At 37.9% G+C, this 18,887-nt stretch overlaps 1 protein-coding gene across 5 annotated transcripts in view; it reads left to right on the top strand.

The window, feature by feature from the left end:
- Positions 1-18,887, top strand: part of PEX1 (peroxisomal biogenesis factor 1) — a 42,299-nt gene that overhangs the window by 11,481 nt on the left and 11,931 nt on the right. For all 5 annotated transcript variants that reach the window (XM_072412856.1, XM_072412858.1, XM_072412855.1 and 2 more), the window contains 14 exons: positions 727-810; positions 2,843-2,957; positions 3,903-4,642; positions 6,655-6,774; positions 8,120-8,243; positions 9,906-10,009; positions 11,218-11,306; positions 12,819-12,951; positions 13,308-13,404; positions 14,217-14,387; positions 15,504-15,658; positions 16,321-16,510; positions 16,825-16,991; positions 18,483-18,617. In XM_072412856.1, coding sequence (XP_072268957.1) covers positions 727-810; positions 2,843-2,957; positions 3,903-4,642; positions 6,655-6,774; positions 8,120-8,243; positions 9,906-10,009; positions 11,218-11,306; positions 12,819-12,951; positions 13,308-13,404; positions 14,217-14,387; positions 15,504-15,658; positions 16,321-16,510; positions 16,825-16,991; positions 18,483-18,617 — 2,424 coding nt within the window. The remainder of the gene's footprint in view (positions 1-726; positions 811-2,842; positions 2,958-3,902; positions 4,643-6,654; positions 6,775-8,119; positions 8,244-9,905; positions 10,010-11,217; positions 11,307-12,818; positions 12,952-13,307; positions 13,405-14,216; positions 14,388-15,503; positions 15,659-16,320; positions 16,511-16,824; positions 16,992-18,482; positions 18,618-18,887) is intronic.

Raw genomic sequence — 18,887 nt, 5'->3', positions numbered from 1 at the left:
GCTCAGACTTGCGATGGGAGATTGTGCGAGTTCTGGTATCATGACGTCACTCTGGGGGAAGTTTCTTCCCCTTTTGAGTGACTTATAGAAAGGAAAGTAGTGGGGCGGGCACGTACTGTGTCTCCTCTTCTCTTTTTACAACTACACATCAGTATGGTTATACCCCCTGGGGGTGCGTCATTGTGCCAGCCTGGGCTCATGGGAGAATGATGCTTATGTCACAATGGCAGTGGCTCTCTGCAATACTCAGTTCTACTTGCCACCACAGGAAAGACATTATTAGTACATGACGCCATTGACTTTTGCAGTAATTTGGACCAGCACACAGACAAAAAGTGGGCACAGAGGACCTTCATTGTCACCGGACTGGGCCAAAGATGCTTGGGGATGAAGGCATATATTAGGATTTTTTTTTCCTTTTTTGTTCCAATAAAGATTGGAATTACCCTTGGACATGAAAGCGTTAAAGTGATTCTGGCCTGTCCAATGAAACCCCCATCACTGACACCGTAAATGGGGGCAGATTTCTCTAACAGGTCCCAGATAGCATTAAAAACAAGGACTTTTGCTTCATCCAAAGCTTAAAAAGTTTGGCTAAAATGCTCTTTATTATTACTTTTTGCTTGTTGAGAACATTTGTACTTCAAGTGTATGAGAATGTTGCCATTTGTATTATCACCATAGGTTTCTAGTACTGCAAATAATTTTTATATTTAATATTTACAGGTGTTCCTCAAGCAATGCTCTAACGTCACATCATGCAAGGAAGTCACCGTTGAACCTATGACTGCAGATGATTGGGAAATATTGGTAATATGCTTTGAATATTTTTTGGTCTATTTATTTTAATATTTAGCTATTACAAAGGGAATACATAATGGTTTTATATATATTTCTTTTTTTAATGTAGTCGTGAGCAAAAATACATATTACATTACTTTCTTTTTTCAAGACAAGTAAATATCAATTGATAAATCAGTTTTTGTAGTCTTATCTAGCCAGCAAGAGGAGCTCTCAGCTTATTTCAAATGTTTTCTGCCATCTCCTTTGGTTTAAAAAGACTTATTTACAAAATTCAGTAGCTCAAGCTGAAATTTAAACTCACAAGGTTATAAAGCATTAAGGGACTCCATCCAAGTTTTTAGTCAGCCTAAGCATTAAGTGGAATTTCAATTAAAAACAAAAAAATCACTTATTTAATCTATGAAAAATTCTCGATCCATCTACATATAGAGCCTAACAAGTTCTGCACTGTCTTGGCTTCTCTCGGGTGCTCACTATTTAGTCCAGCAACGCCATGATCTTCCTTCTGAGTTCTCACTTCACCCAAACTCGCACTGCACAGTTGTCACATCAGGAAAGATCTTCCTTCCAAAAAAATTAAAAAAAAACCCATGGGTGAACCCAAGTTGTTTTCTCATCTGGTTTGACATTTTATACCTTAGTAGACTTTGGCATGTTGTATCTATCTTCTCTCTCCGACCTTTGCTAGATTCAAGAGCTCAAAGACAATCGCTACTAAATATATCTGACCGCTTTTTATAAATAATGCTTAGCCGGAACAATATTCATAGATTTCTAAGAATAGGAGCAGTAACTCACCAAATAGCTGGCAAATAAAGCCACTGAATTCCTGCCAATACCTTCCATCCAGGGGATATTTTATTAATAGCCTTGTTATAGCTGAGTGTGGGCTAATATTTGGCACAGACAGGAGAGATCTAGGTTGTGATATCTGTAAACTAATTATGGAGAACTTTTCAGAAGCAGCGGATCATCAGTTTTTTCACGTGTTCTCTGATTGCTTGCATAGACTCATGCAGTGGTGGAACAAGGCCCTTTACTATCCAAGACAAAAAGGATTAAGTGTGCCCTTCTGACATCGAGCTGCAAACTATGGCATGAGTTGGTGGCACATAAACTTAACAAGCACACTTGCCTTGCACTTCAAGGGTGCCAGGTTTGATATTTGTTCAGGAAACTATCTGCTTAAACTTTTACATTTATGTTACCCTGGGGCACTCTTGTTTTATCCCACATCCCATAATGTACTGGTATGTTTATTAGCTTTCTTCTACAGGAATTTGGGCCTAGACTATGATAGGAACATTTAACAATTACGACATAGGGGCAACTGGGACATCGGGTTGTGAGCTACTCTTGAAAACCCACACAAATTTTGGATATCATACAAGCACCATGGAGATGTCCTGGCCAAGATTAGAACCTGGAACCGCAATGCTGAAAAGGCCAGAGTGCTATCCACTTAGCCACCAAAGCATCAGAATATATTATGCTTTAAGGACAGGGACTTACCTATGACAGACCTATGTATGATGTAAATCTGATTTTTCAGAAAAATTCAGTTCTTTTGCGCCTAAATAATTGCTTGCTACTTACAGTTATGAGATTTACAACATTTTTTATGGGATATCATTGGTGCCTGAAGAGAAGTTTGCTTCTCAGGGACTCATCATAGGTTACAAGGTTAGGCTTGAAGTAAAAGCTGCTATTGCAGGGTCTGGCATTAAAGTGAGTACTTTGTAGAAATCTATGTTGTACATGCACTTCATATAAAAGGCTTTACACTGTTATAATGGTACCTAGAAATCTATGGTACAAAAGCATTCTGTATAATAGTTTCACCTGTAACATACATGCAGTGTTCCCCCAAGTCCCTTTTATCCAGGTGCACCACCCGGCACTTTTCTGGAACCACCCGGTTGCTTTTAAAGCTGGGTCACAATACAGGGGCCACCAATAGCCTACAGCTTCTTCTCACCCACCTTAAATACATTTCTGGAAGAATACTAATATATGTTTTTTTTTGTTTTTTTACTAGGAACTACATGCATCTGCCCTGGAAACAAGCCTTCTCAACCAGATTCGTATAGTTTATCCAAAGGCTGTATTCCCAGTATGGGTTGACTCGCACACATGTGTTTACATTCAAATAGGTAAGTTTACTGACTTTAAAGTCATTAGCAAAATTGCACTACATAGTTTAGGTCTAAATCTGTTGTTTAAATTACCTTGCAAGCTAAAGCAATTCTGAGTTTGACTTTAACAGCAAAACAACCTAAAATCTGACCCAAAAAGTGTGACGCAGGAACAATAGGCTGCTCATTCTGTGGGGGGATTAGCTTCAAACGGGTGTAGTCATAAAAAAAGAAGAGGGGGCATGGTAATAGTGAAGGCTATCAGTGGTGAGCGAGCAGGCAGAGCCTATACAGGGGTCCCGAGAAAAGTGAGGACACGGCGTGCCCGCCCCACTACACACCTGGGTTCAAACACATTCACTGCAGAGAGGTATTTCCAATTTCAGGAAACTCTGCCCACATTTATTCACAAAACCATCAATGTGCCAAGGGTTGATCCTTGCAGGGGGGCAGTGTTTTTACAGCATGGCAGAAAAACACAAATTTAGCCTTCTGGCTTTGTCTCTCTGTATCCCACAGACCTCATCTTTTGGGAAGTCTACCTGGCTGTCCCAGCACACAGCCTCTCTACCTGAGCCACACCTGGCCTCAGGCTCAGAGACACGTGCCCTTTTATTATCAGCCAGGTGCTTCCCAGCTACCCTCAATTTCTGGCCTGGAAGCAGGATGGAGTGTCTGGCCCACACATTCCTCCCAGGACACTTTTAGCCTGGATCCCAAATAAGTTTGCAGCAACACATTTATTCATGGACCCTTTAATCCCTTTTCCAGGTGAGATTGAGGTGCATGATTCCCAATACCCTCTGAATTTAGCATTCCATGTTTCACAGTACCACAGCTCCTTCCCTTACGGGTGCTAATATATACTCAATGAACTCTGTAAAGCAACATGGAATATGCTTTCAGTATATATAAAGTAAATTATGTCACAATATAAAATTTGAAAACATTTTTTATTTTCAGGATCATTGACACCGACAGCAAGTTACGGCAGACTGGAACCACTAACAGAGCTTATAGTGTCCCCAAAATCCAGAGACTCGGAAGATCTTCAGTCACACTTTTCACAATTAAGAACTGATGGTTTATCTAGAAGATCTAATAATATGCCTGAGAAATCTGCACCTCGTGGTTCATCAACTAATGACAAAACAGATCCCTCTGTATCTGAAGCAGAAAATGAATCTGCTGTAATACAAAACCCTGAAGGCTTGCCGTATGTTTCAGCTTTATGGGACAGACTGGGAAGCCTATTCTACCGTGCCCTGGGAAGGGACCCCTTGCAAGATTCAGGTGGCACTGATCAGGACTTATTTGAGAGAACTTTTTTGAAACAGATTCAGTTAGAAGGCATCTTCCGGGTGTCTCGTCATGTCCCTCATATAATAAAGAGCAGTGCAGCTTTCACTCAGCATTCTAATGATAATACTGTCCAGGTCTTTTTATGGTACCCAGAACCATCTGCTTTAATGACTGATGTGATTGTATCGTATGGAAGAATGGTAGAAATCCCATCACCAAAGAGACGTAAAAAACAAACAAAATTAAGTACAGAGCGATCAGATGGAAAAACTGAGCCTGGAGAAGCATCCACAAGGTGGCCGGAGGCAATGGTGAAGATTGTATGGCATGGTTTTGAAGATATCAAGGATGTCATTGAGTATGATACCAGAAATGGAAATACGCATACTGCCAAAGTGTGGGTCAGTGAATGTGTTTATTTATAGAATCAATTTGTAGCAAGCTACAGTTTTTGTGAATGTGTGCAGTCTTAAAGAGGAACTAAACCCTGCTATACTCGCCTGTCCTATTCTATCGCAGGGTAGCACTATCTTCTTCTCTTCCTAGTTTCTATATTCGGTCATCTCCCGCGCACAATCCCAGCAAGCACGGAGGAAGCCTGGATGCGCGCTCAGTGATTTTGACAGTTCTATGAAGAAATCGGGCAGGTGAGAATGCTTATTGCAGAAGGAACTTCGTCTGTCCCTTTTTGCAATAAAGCCTTGCCAGATTAAAATTTTAAAGTGGAGCTTTAGTTCTGCTTTAATAACTTAGTGGAACAAAACCTAAGAGAAATTAGATTGTGAGCAGGCGAATATTTCAGATGGAAAAGCCTGCGCATCTTCTATAATTAAACAGACTTATCTGCCTGTTTGCAATATTTTGCTGAATGTACAACAAGCTGCTAATGTCCAGCTTACTATGCGATCTTAGCTGCTGGGAATAAATGAACTTCCGTGTACATACACAGGAGTCGTTTCGGTCCAGCCTGTCCAATCAAGATAGCTAAAGACCGGAACCAGGAAGAGGGCTGGGTTAAGATGTTGGTGGCGGCAATGGAGCGAAGAGAGGGGAGTTTAGTTCCGTTTTAGGTTAGCCGATAGGGCTTAGGAGTTTTTTAAAGCGATTGTAAACGGCATTACTGCATTCTTTTGCATACTACATGCATCATCCGGGTTGGTTTGCTACCCCTGCTACTTCTATAGACTTGAATTGGTGCTCTAAAGCATTTTCAAGCTGTGAAAGAATAACTTTTACAGCCACTTGAAGGTCTGAACAAGCCAAGTCTAGTAGATGTGGATCCCCACTGTGCTCATGGAGGGTCAGCATCACATGTGCAAAGTACATGCATCCAAATTACCGCCTGCCTAGAAACACTCACTCCTCGATGCTGATATTCATCCATCAATGCATTTTTATCTTAGTGTAAGTCCCTCCCAAGATGCAGCCTGCTGTTTGCATCAATGGTGAAGGCTCCTAAGAGGTGTACTGAGGCAATTACAATTATTTGTTTTCAGGAAGGTATGTACAACACTCTGTTGGACCTTTGTACAAAATAATATGGGTCTGAATTATTAAACCTCTTCAAGGCTTCAAATCCTGGACCAGATCCATTTCAGGTTTGTTGGATCACCCGATGAAAGTGTATCATTTCCAGCCTTGAAGAGCTGTAATAAATCTGGCCCAATTTGTCTGAATTCCACAGAAAAGTACAGAGTCCTAGGGATGGTATCTAAAATAATGGAAAACAAAATGAAAATTGAATAAGCTTGTTGATGACCGGAAGGGAGGAACCAGAGAAGGCATAATATAAGTAGATTAAAATTCAGTTTTAGATCTAAATAAGATAAGAATATAAAAAGCTTATTTGCTGGATCTTTCATAGACATGATATGACTTATGTACTGTCTATCAATATTTATCAACTCTTTGCCCATGTGTGCCAGCCCATTTCATGGCAGCTGACCCTCAATTCTTATATTCAGGGGGAGGAGATCAAACTTTATCATATGAAATGACTTTTTGATGCCCAACAGCAATGAGATGAGCCTCCACGGAGAGATCCCTAGCTCTCCATGAATGGAGAAGATAGACTATTATGGAAGAACCTGGTTTTGCTGGATCACCCAGGTTCTCCCATGATGGTCTATCTACTCCAGTTTTGGAGGGCTTTTATAAATCATGCCCAAAAAAGTTCAATTCCTACAAATAGCCCACAGTCTGACAGAACATTTTCACATAATACAGTAATGCATCTAAATCTAGATGAGAAGACTCATCTTCATAGTCAATGTGGTAGGCACAATAGATTGTAGGCTTCTTTTGAACAAGTACTGGTGAAAATGGCTTTGAATAGGGCACTGTGGAATGTCAACAATACAAATGAGAACAGTAATTTTGTCCACTTAACAACCTAACTCTGTTTTTTTTCTAGGTTCCAGAAAGGCTTAGAAGGATTTTAAATATTAATACATCATCAGCTGTTCAAATACAATCACTGGAGTCCCAACCCAAGGTCCCCTCATCGCTTACCCTGCGACCAAAGCAGCCCATGGTGAGTGGACATAATACATTGTAAGGTCCACAGCAGACAGAATCTTACATTATGTAGGGGATGGGTTCATTACAATACAGTGCAACTAATCTGTTTCAACTACTCATGTTAAAAATTTTTAGTTGCATACAAATACAAATATAAAACAATACTACATCAATGCATGTATTTAAAAAAGTGACTATAAAATTTGTATATAGCATGGCAATGAAAAAGGCAACACTTTGCTTGTTAAAGTTACAGAAACACAGATATTACAGGTTCTTACCACATGCACTCAACACCACTGTTTGATAGTGCTGATTTTATACATATGTGTTTAGTGTACCACTCTCAAAAATGTTTTGTAAAAGTGATTTATAGTGGCTATATAGCTGCCCAGTCACCTTTACAGGACTCCCCATATGCAAGAGAGTAACAGTTGAATGTACAAGAAGACATGATGTACTTTCACTCAAAAACAATTTGGTTCACAAGTCATAGTTTCAAGTCATCATGATGTTACCTTGTTGGGCATGTATCGCTGCCCCAATGCAATTTTATCTGTGCCGTTGCTAAGAGATTTCCTAGTATGACAGAAAATATGAGGGAATCTCGCCAACAATGTAATAAATGGTGATAAAGCTATTTGAAATCCCTAACCCCTTCTGAGTCTTTGTGGTGAAATAAAAGTTTTAGCTGGAGATGAACTTTTAAATTATGTTGTTTTGAAATGTAACAATCAGTTGCACCTACCTAGACATCTCAGTTTGAAGGATTTCTAGATCCCCGCTGCATTTTCTCACATAGGGCCTGATTTATTGAAGATCTCCAAGGCTGGAGAGGATACACTTTTATCAATGAAGCTGGGTGATCCTGAAAATCTGGAAAAGATCTGGTCTAGGATTTAAAACATTTACTAGCAAATAGCAAATGACTTTGAAGAAATCCATTCCAAGTTTACTGAATAACCCAGCTTCACTGATGAAAGTGTATCCTCTCCAGCCTTGGAGAGCTTTCATAAATCAGGCTTATTGACCCTGCACAGTAACAATGTAGAGGTTAGAGGATCATTTTAAAAATGCACATCAGCTAATTTTGAATCTCACATTCCCAGAAGTGGTGGATAAAAATTCTTCAGTTGAGGGTTTCTTTTCAATACGGTGGAGATTGGTGGCAGGTGTATTAACTATCTTCTTTGCAAGGGACACTTGTTTTAGCGACAATGTCTCATAAAGAGATTTATTTTCACTATGTTTCTGTATCTTGGTACACTTTTTTCTACAGGGAAATACACTTTAATGTATGCTTAATTTCTGATCACAATACATTGTAGCCTGCTATACTCTCCCCATGTTTTTTTCAGAGTAAAACAGTCACAGTAGAAGATATAAAATCTGCATTTAAATCCTGGCTTCAAGCATCTAGTTCCTCATTATCGCCTTGGATATCAGGGAAAACATGCAACGTACAGCTGTCTATTAATGAAGGTGGGTAAACCTTATAAATGTGCCAAACCTAAAGAGCCATATTTATAAATGATTCCCCGTAACTTCGGCTCCATTGAAATCCTTTTACATTTCTTGTTTCATGCCTATTGAAACAATGGGCCTGATTTAATAAAACTTTCCAAGGCTGGAGAGGATACATATTCATCAGTGAAATCAGGTGATCCAGCAAACCTGGAATAGATTTCATCAAAATCTTTTGCTATTTTGCTCTTTTGCTATTTATGTTTTGAATCCTGAATCAGGTCCATTCCAGGTTTGCTGTGTCACAAGTGCACAGCAATCACAATAGGAAAGGCCAAATTTCAATAAATTTATGGGTGAATTTAGGTCAGTTTGACAGAAGAATCATTTATAACCACATCCCAAATTGTTCAAGTTATCTAAATGGTCTGCAAAACATTATGGCCACATGCATGATTACTGTACAAGGTCAGCGATGATGTGTTTTCTCTGCCCACGTTATTAACAATCTACATAAAACTTCCAATGAAAGTCTGAGTTTGATTAGTGGGTGTAAAAACTTCCTAGAACTGAGCTTATAATTTCTTTTTCTGCATAGTACTTTCTGTATGGCAGACACCGCACAACTGCAAACTTTTAAACTGCTTAAGGTTGAAACTTCATACAGAACTTCTATTAACAAGAGAGTAAAGGGAATTGCCTTTGACTAATTTTGTAAACCTATGATCTAAGAGAGGCAAGGCAATAATATTCGGCTGCAAAGTATTTCTACAATATGCATAATGAATAGAAAAAAGTGTTGGCTGGAATTGGACTTCCAAGGCAGATTATCTAAATCGTTTTTTTGTCACAGAGAGGAAAACTTGAAGTAAGGCTTTATCACCTGTGCATTCTGCCAGTAAGTAAAAGTACAATTCATACTACTGTTGTCCACACCCTGAAGTAATTATTGTCTGGTGGACTGGACCTTTTTACTAGTTCATTATATGGAAACCTTTGGCATGGCAAATCTTGGTTTGCACTCCAGTGAATTACCAGAAAATGTTATGAGTCTTGTGCACCATAAGTAATGTTTTCTTCTGGAGAGTAAGGCTACGTACACACGTCAGATGATTCTCATCCGATAATCGCCTCAGGGCTGATATCGTACAATAATCTGGCATGTGTACAGCGCTCGTTGTCCGTCTTGTCAGGTGGACGGACGCCGAATGATCATAATGAAAGTGAAGGAAAGAGAGAGTAGCAGGGTGCCGCTCCATCGTTCTCCCCCTCTCCTCTCTATACAGCACAACGGCTGTATCTACAGCACTCATTCATGCACCTTTCAGTCTTTTGTTGTTGGAAAGGATTGTGAAAGATTTTTGCATGTTTGTACGTAGCTACACCTTCCTCTTCCTTCCATTTTAGTTCATAATGCAGCTATTGCATGAGATAAGATGTCCATTTTTACATGCTTTAACTCGATTTACTCGATTTTTTTTCTTTCGAATAACATTGAAAATGTTCAAATTTCTCTGAAAGTTGTTTGAATTTTGGGTGAAAGCATTTATAAACACAGCCTAATTAGTTCTTCTACTCTTGCCACTGGGGAATTGAGGGGAAAAGCATTTTTCTAGAAAATATATTGTTTTTTAAATGGTAGATTTACCACTGGTATGTTTGTTTTTGTGTTCCACACAGACCTGGTGGAGTTCTCATACTATTTGGATGAGTCTACTCAGGATTCAGCACAGGATCAAGTCTACATCTTATACCCAAACCAACTGCAGAAAACAAAAATTTATGTAAATATCAAGTAAGATATTTTGCTGTGCAGCTTAGAGTAAATGGTGGTTTTCAGGAATAGGAGTAATAAGCAACAAAGGAATCCATTTATTACTGGTAAACATAAAGATGTAAATATTTTTTTCAGTAAAGAGGTGTTATTATATATTGCCTGGGTATACACAACCTTTGAAACTAATCTATGTGTGGCTCGTATATGCAAAGTCACCAAGTACAAGTGTTTAGATTTCAGGAACAAATTGGAAAAAAATGAAAGGTGAATCCATGTGTGCTTAAAAAAAATGAAATTTTACTGTCCCCTCATCCCACCATTTATATACAGATTATTATGCCTGCTTTTTCTAGAGGGAATAAGATAGACAGGGCTTGTAGGGAATTTGACAGATAGGGTTGTAACTAGAAATTAGTAGGTCACCCAGCAAAACTTCAGATTTACCCACCCCCTAGAGATAAAAACTGAGGCTCAGAAGAGGAGTGGCAATTGCTGTCACTTTTTCAAATTGTACAACTAGTCTCCCTTTATCCTATTCCTCTGTGACCCTTGCAGTGTTAATTATGTGCTTTGACACATACTGTACCTACCACCTACCTGAGCCCTCATACCCTGGCAGCTTCTCTCTCATGCTTTGCTTCTTCCTGCTGTGTCACCCTTCCTTCCCTCCTCACTCATGGTGCACAGGTTCCTTGCCTTGTTCTTCAACCCAATAAATTGGGTCAGGATGAAATCCAGCACATGCAGCCAGTTAAAATCCTCTGATTTTTGACCGAGCCAATCACAATCTTCTTTCCTTACCTATGCCACATTGACAATCTTGGTGGCAGGGAAGGGAGAGGTAGCATAGGGCACAGGTAGCAATAGGCTCCTTAATAAAGGCGAAAATGTTGGAGACTATTGTCAGAAAGAGGAACACCCCAGCCTAACTTGCAACTTTTTGCAAAAAGTTGCAAGGGTGATAGTTATACTTTACCTTAATCCACAGGCCCATGACAACTAGTGCTCCATTCTTACCACATTCACATTTAAATATTGGTCCTACATTGTAGGTCAGCTTTCAATATATGTATACATACATTAAATGTAGTTATTTAATAAAATGTGCCTTTTCTATTTGAGTTTCTGATTTTCTACTTCAAGTGAAATGTATGTATGCATTTTTTTATATATATGTTTGTTCTGTGGTTCTGAGGTCTTCTTGAAATTTTCAAGGTGGATTTGGAGTCTGAGCCATCTGAGGATCCTGCAAAAACTCCACAAGTTGACCAAACACTCCCATACTTGAAGATGGAGAATCTAAGGTATGCATTACAATTATATATTTTATATTATATTGTTACAAGCATAGACAATTGTAGTTTAAATCCAGTTTGTCAGAGGGTCTGTCTATCCAAAACTGATTTTTATAGACCACCTGCTAGTTTGCTATATCTCCTGGGTACTCTGTTAGGGAGATCTCTGCATATCTGCTCACCTGTCGGACTTTTCATATTGTCTTGCATGTGACAAGTGGAACTGGAACACATAAAGATGGGTGGATACATTGGACAGAAACAGAGTTCGGGATTATGGCATGGAGATCTCACTACTGAGCACTGACTAACCCCATCAGGTTTCACTTTTGGGTGTATTGATTCTTTAAGGATTGTAGCAGCTTTTATGACATCCATATTAATATTATTAGTATTAATATACAGTATTTATATAGTACAGAAATATTAAGCAACACTTTACAAAGTCTATAGTCATGTCACTAACTGTCCCTCAGAAGGGCTCACAATCTAATGTCCCCACTAAAGTCATATGTCTTTTAATGTCTTTAGGGTCTTTTTTTTATTTAATTTTTCATTGAAGGATGTATCAATATACAACAACATATTTAAACAAATCAAAAAGGTTACAAACATAACAAAATAAAATTTACAATAATGCATATAAACAAAGTTCATAAACAATTTAATTAACCAAATCAGTGTTTACTATAAGTACAAAGTCAAATAAAGTATGTTCAAAAGTTTTCAATATTTGTTGTTTTATTGGATATGTTTGAGTTTCTTTATAGGACCCCCATATTCCAAAGAACTTTGGACTCCTTGTCTAATGAGGCCTCTATCCAGGCCATTTTGTAAACAAGGTCCATTTTTTCTTTAAAAGACCTAATGTAGGCGGATCTGGGTCTATCCATTTATGTAATATTGTTTATTAAGCCACTAAGAAAGAATAGATAACAGAGTTTTACTTCCCCTAGTAATTTGTGCTTCATTCAATTCAAAAGTACCTAGGACATTTAGGACATTTACTAATAGAATTAAATCCCATAAAATATACGCTATGTGGTCTTAAAGTTCTTTAAATTTACAGACTAAGGTAAATTTTTTGGGGGAAGCTTATTAACTTAACTGCATGTTTTTGGGACTTGGAAGGAAACCAGAGTACCCAGGGGAAACCCATGCAAACACGGGGAGAACCTGCAAACTCCATGCATATAGTGTCCTGGCAGAGGTTCGAACCTGTGACCAAGTGCTTTACAGTTTCCCAAGAGTTGCAGCACAAAGTGTCTACAGACAACCCCCCGCAGCCGTGCATGGGCTGTGTATAGGGGAAGTTTACACTATTTTTCACACTTTTTCCACATCATTGGCTTCATACTTTTGCTGTTTTAGTAACCTTTTAACTTCCAAAGCATAGAGAAGTATGACAGTCCAAGAAGTTGCATATGCAAAAACAAGTAACCACTGGTTTATCCTTATTTGTATTCTAACAAGCATAGGAAATGCAAGCATAGGAAATAATACAATGTGTTTATATTACAGAGGTGTTGAAGATTTGCTTACATCCTGCTACGACCATATTGTCCATTGTTTAATGGGAAGTCCACTGTCTAGACAGTTAGTCTCCACAGCTTTAGGACTCAGAAGTGGAGCCATTCTTATTTCAGGACCAAAGGTGTGTTAACTTTTTTTTTTTTGGAGATGTAAATTTAGCAAGCCAGACATTGATGACAAATTGTCAGCTTCAAGACCACCTGTGTGACATGTCCTTATGGGTGTGTTAACAACCCACAGCTAAATGAATCAGAGGATTCCCCTAGATCATACAGAATCCTAAATTAGCTAATTTAGCAAAATTAGTGTTATGTAATATAATTATGCATTCCAGCATATGCTTTATGTATTTGTGAATTAAAATTAAATAAATGGTACAAAAATGAGTTTATAAAGTAGAGAAACTTCTAGCAATCAATATAATTTCCCATTTAAAAATGAAAAATATATTGCATAACAGTCATATTTTTTTCTTAGGGCTGTGGAAAGTCTACCATAGCAAAGGCATTGTGTAAAGAAGCATCTGACAGCTTAGAAGCTCATGTGGAAGAAATAGACTGCAAATTATTAAAAGGTACATTCATATCTTGCTGTACTTTTTTATGTAGTTATAAGGGTTGCCTTAAGGAGAACTGACTATAATCAGTAGACCATCTGTATATTCTAATGGCCTAAGGCTATGTACACACGTGCAATCATTGTTGTAAAGGATCCTTCACGATCCTTTCCAACGGCTAAGCACTGCACAATGCATAAACAAGTACTGTACACACAGCACCGTTCTGCTCTATGGAGAGGGGATGGGGGGAAACAATGAAGCGGCATCCCGCTGCGCACTCTCTCCCGTCACTTTCATTACAATCGTTCGTCGTCCACGCTCCATGGATCCGGACGAGAACAATTGCACGTGTGTACTTAGCCTAAGACACACACAATCATTCTGGTAAGCAAAGACCAGACTTTAGGTCGAATGGGAGATTCTGGGCAGCAGTTTTTCTTTCTCATGTCCTGAAATGGATGATTGTATATCCAAAATTATTATGAGATTAGCTAATGTGGTAATATATGTTTCACAAAAAAATAAACTTCAGGCATAAATAGGAGGTACAACATGATATACAACTCTGTAAACCTTATTTAAGTCATGATAAAAAGTAAGTATTGTTGGATTTTAGCACATTTGAACAAAGAAAATGAGATAATTGGCATACTGCTTTTTGCATTCACTGTCCTCTCACTTGGTGGGAAATAGGGTTGTAAGTTAAAGATCTTGCTTGACAGAACTCTATGGTGTGGTATATGTGTTATACTTCATTACAGTAACAGTATAAAATTATTTCTGTAGATTGGAAGCTAGTGCCCTATCTTTTTGTTGCCATCTTTCAGGAAAGACACTTGAGAGCATATGTCAGACTGTGGAGGAAGCTTTCGCTGAAGCAGCATGGAGGCAACCGGCTGTTGTACTGTTGGATGATCTGGATCAAATTGCTGGTGTTTCAGCGACACCAGAAATGGAGCACAGCCCTGAAGCTGCCCAGAGCAAGCATTTTTCCTACGGTATGTAAAGGTCATCCATGTAGTCAGGTACTATTTCCTAACCTTGGCTGGTAAAAAAATCATGCATGGCCAAGCAAACACAAATGGTGAATATAAAGTTGGTCAAGTACAACTGGAAGAAAAACAAATTTACAAAATTTCCACAGATAAACCAAAGTGTATATTCTGTTGTGAACATTCGCCATTGATACCTGATGCACAGTGACACCATGTAGAACTCATGAAATAAATGTCAGGACATACAGGTAAATTAAAAGCTATTTACTGGAGGTCCTTACACCAGTATCTGTATGAAACACAAATAAATGGCTTTTACTTGAACTATCAGTAATGACATTTATGTTCACGATTTCAGCATGCGGTCACTTTACTGTGCACTATGCACCACACTTCACTGGCAAATTGTGGTGGTTGCAGGATGAATATCCTTTTAAATAACTCCCCCTTACTTTTTTTGTTGGAGATCCAACAGAAAATGGGAAGAAATCTCTCCAAAATGAGAGATTTCCCTTGACTTCCTGTGTCAATAACAACTGTAACATTTTGGATTTCTTTTTTGGATCACTATATTTTCTGCGGCGACAGTTAATAGAATGAATCTCACCATCGGGGAAAAATCTATCACTTCTCTATCCAACTGTATTAAAAACGTTCATTATTCTATGCCAGAGAGCGATACAGCAAGTATTTTATGTAAAATAACAGAGAATGGGGAAGTTATATCATTATCAGAAAATTAAAGAATAGATCATCATGGGAGAACCTGGGTAATTTAGCAAACATTGAATGGATCTGGTCCACGATTTAAAATATATTTGTCTAATAGCAAATGATTTTTTGGAAATCGATTCCGGGTTTGCTGGATCAACCCACTTCACCCATGGTAGTCTAACTTCTCTAGTATAGAGATTTAATAAATCAATTAAGTTTAATAAAATACTTTTAATAATCAGACTCAATTACTTTTATTAATACTGTATATATATATATATATATATATATATATATACTTCAAAATATGGTTAACCTAAATATGTCCCTCTGGTATCCAAAAAGAAATGACTTGAAATATGGTAAAATGAGAAAAAAATGATGGCATACTTTTATGTGTTGCAGTTCTGAAAGACCTAATGAAGGAAATAATCATCTTGGACACCCAAATAACTGTAATTGCAACAAGCCAGACAGATCGCTCTCTAAATCCTGTCCTGGTTTCTACACAAGGAGTCCACCTTTTCCAGTGCCTTAAAACTGTTCATCCACCAGCTCAGGTAACTGTAGTCCTAATAATAGTAAAGGAATATGATATTGTATTATGAGACACATCAATATAAAATGATACACTGATTACTCTTTTAGTAAACAGCTATAGGGCCACTGTGCAGAAACTAAATTTGCAGACCCCCTCCAATTAAACTATTAAAATCATTATTTTAGCAAAAAAAAACAACAATCAGCAAAATGTGAAGATATTGGGCTTGATTTATTAAAGCTCTTTTAGGCTGGAGAGAAAACACTTTTACCAGTGAAACTGGGCAATCCAGCAAAACTGCAATGAATTTCCTAAAAGTCATTTGCTATTTATTCTAGACCCGATCTATTCCAAGTTTGCTGGATCACTCAGATTCAATGATGAAAGTGTATCCTATCCTTTAATAAATCAGGCCTATTGAAATGGCTAAAAACAACACTATCTGAATACCAAGAACTGGTAATCAATGTAAATGATCTTGTGGCCTGTGTTATTTCCCTTGCTACATTGGTAGACAGTATATATTGTATTGGTGGTTGAGGACATGTCTCCATTTATTGGTGTATAGTGGAAGAAAGGAGATTTCAGCACATTTTTAGTCAATAAAAGACAAATATAGCGTCAGATAAATATGAATTATGTTCTAATTAGGTGCCTAGATAAATTTCTTTATTTTTATAGGAAGAAAGATACAAAATGATGCAAAGTATTATAGAAAACAGACTTTCATGTGATATCACTCGGTTTCAAGATCTTGACCTGCATCAACTTGCTAAAGAAACGGAAGGATTTGCTGCAAAAGATTTTACTATGGTTGTGGAAAGAGCCATAGAATTTAGTTTTGCTACCAGAAAGATACAGAATAAACAAGGTAATATAATGTTATTACTACATAAACTATGTTGCCAAACGTTTGTAGACATCTATTACCGCTTTTGAGGGAGAAGATAAGAAAAGGGCATTTTAGCAATTTACATGGCCTAAACAATGGTATAACAAGGTATTGCTATAAATTAGATGCCTCTATTTCATGTTTTAGCAAATAAACTTTTTTCTTTGACATAAGTGTAGTATCCCTGCCCCATTCACATTTTTATAATCAAGTCACATCTAATGAAATATTGGTGGATTAAACAATGCCAAGAACCAAAGACTGCCTTTTCTGTTTTCCTTGTTTTCATGTAGACCTGATTTTGACAACATCAGACTTCCGGAAAGCTCTTAAAGGTTTCACTCCCTTGTCCTTGAAGAATGCAAACCTACATAAGCCAAAAGAACAAGGCTGGAGTATGGTGGGAGGATTGCATGAAGTTAGACAGACTCTCATGGATATAATTCAATTACCGGCCAAGGTACATGACTTGCTAGCCATTAATTTATCTTAGTTGCTGCAGTAATTGTATGAGATAGATTACTTTATAAGCACTTTTAATGTTTAATTAACACATACTATTTTTCAAAATGGAGAAAATTATTTGCATCTGCAATAATAACCCATTTCACCTGCTGCTGGTTGGCATTGTCTGGATTAACAAAAACTTTTCCACTGTTTTTTTCCTGGGCAACAAGCAAAGACACCTTTAGACCACAAAGCATAAATCCTGGAAGTAGAGTGAAGTGACTGTAATGTGTACAGCTCTTATAGAAGTCTGATGTGCAGATTTGAGCCAACTAGCCCTAAGGCATAAAAAAATTGTTGTCTGTCTTAACAAGGTTATGTGTATAAAGAATGGAGCAGGGTGAAGCTATGGTCATTAAGACTTTTGATTTTGTAACCGACCCAATTGCTCATTTCTTCTAACATAAGCTGCGAACACACATTTTAATAATTGTTGTTAGAAAGGATCTTTCATGATCCTTAACAACAACAACAACAGACTGAACGATCGCTGTACACAAAGTGCCACACTGCTCTATGGAGAGGAGGGAGAACAATGCAGCAGCACCCTCCTGCGCTCTCCCCTTCACTTTCACTACGATCCTTCACCGTTCGTGGATCCGCCAGGACAGATCCATGATTGATGAGCACTGTACACACGCCTCAGGGCTGATATCCAACGAGAATCATCTGACGTATGTAGGTACCCGTTTCCTAACATAAATCGTCTTCTTTAAAGATTTGTGCTTTGTAGTACCAGCCTAATTGAACTTGATAGGAGTTCTGTGAATACAAAAAACCAAAAAAAAACATGGATTTGTTTGCTCAGTTACCTACTCTCCTTCAGTTACGCATAGAGCATAGAAAGTTGTGTTAAGGATTGAGAGAAAGTCACATGTCCTGCTTTTCTCTAATCATTGAGGTCTGTCTGCTCTACAGTACTTGGGTACATTCCATTGTTTTACTTAAATAGGCCTTTTAATTTTTAACTGCTAATTAATTGCAATAAGCAAGGAGTGTTCTGGCTTTAAATATATTTTAAGGTATGCAGCTGAAGCTGAAGTTATAATTTCCTGCACCAACGATATATATCTACTTATGCATACAACTAACTCCACTCCCTGTGGTTTGCTAATCATATCCAAGCATATCTTTGTTATCTTTCAAAGATTAATTTCTTTATTTTGAATAGGATGGGGTAAGACTCAACCCAGAGTGGTTTCATTTTCTACAAAATCCTGGTGGGAAGACCTCCTTTACCCTCTATTTTTGCACCTGGTGATCATGCAAATAACACTTTTTTTCTTAAGATGATAACACTTATTTAGTAGGCATTAGTAAATCAGTAAGAAGAATATTTTTCTTACATCTACCTGTGAAACCATGTCTTTGTGTAAAAAAAAAAATGTATAAATGAAAAAGCTATGTGACAATAAATCTGCTTGTTTTATGTTTGAACTTGAAGTATCCAGAGATATTTGCGTCCCTCCCAATACGGCACAGATCTGGAATTTTGCTGTACGGCGCTCCAGGCACTGGGAAGACTTTGCTAGCTGGGGTTGTAGCTTATGAAAGCGGGATGAATTTCATCAGCATCAAGGTGAATATGATGTGTGTACAGTATATGTATGATGGGTAAAAACAAATATGAGCACAGTAAAAAAGGTTCCTTGAGCAATGAGCAATTTGTGCCCCCGAGGTCAATTTAGGTGGCACCAATGATTTTTTTTGGCTATCTGTAAATGTTGCATACTTCTTAATGGCTAGCAATGTAAGAGGCATTTATCTGATTCTTCTGATCACCACGCTAACATACTGTGAGTTGTGGATATAGTAATCAAAAAGAGGTTCCCTGAAGACCAGAAAAACA

This window comes from Pyxicephalus adspersus, chromosome 5 (genome assembly GCF_032062135.1).
Source record: "Pyxicephalus adspersus chromosome 5, UCB_Pads_2.0, whole genome shotgun sequence".
In the NCBI taxonomy this organism is placed as follows: domain Eukaryota; kingdom Metazoa; phylum Chordata; class Amphibia; order Anura; family Pyxicephalidae; genus Pyxicephalus; species Pyxicephalus adspersus.
The sequence above is the reverse complement of the archived record's forward strand: the minus strand, read 5'-3'. Positions and strand labels throughout refer to the sequence as shown.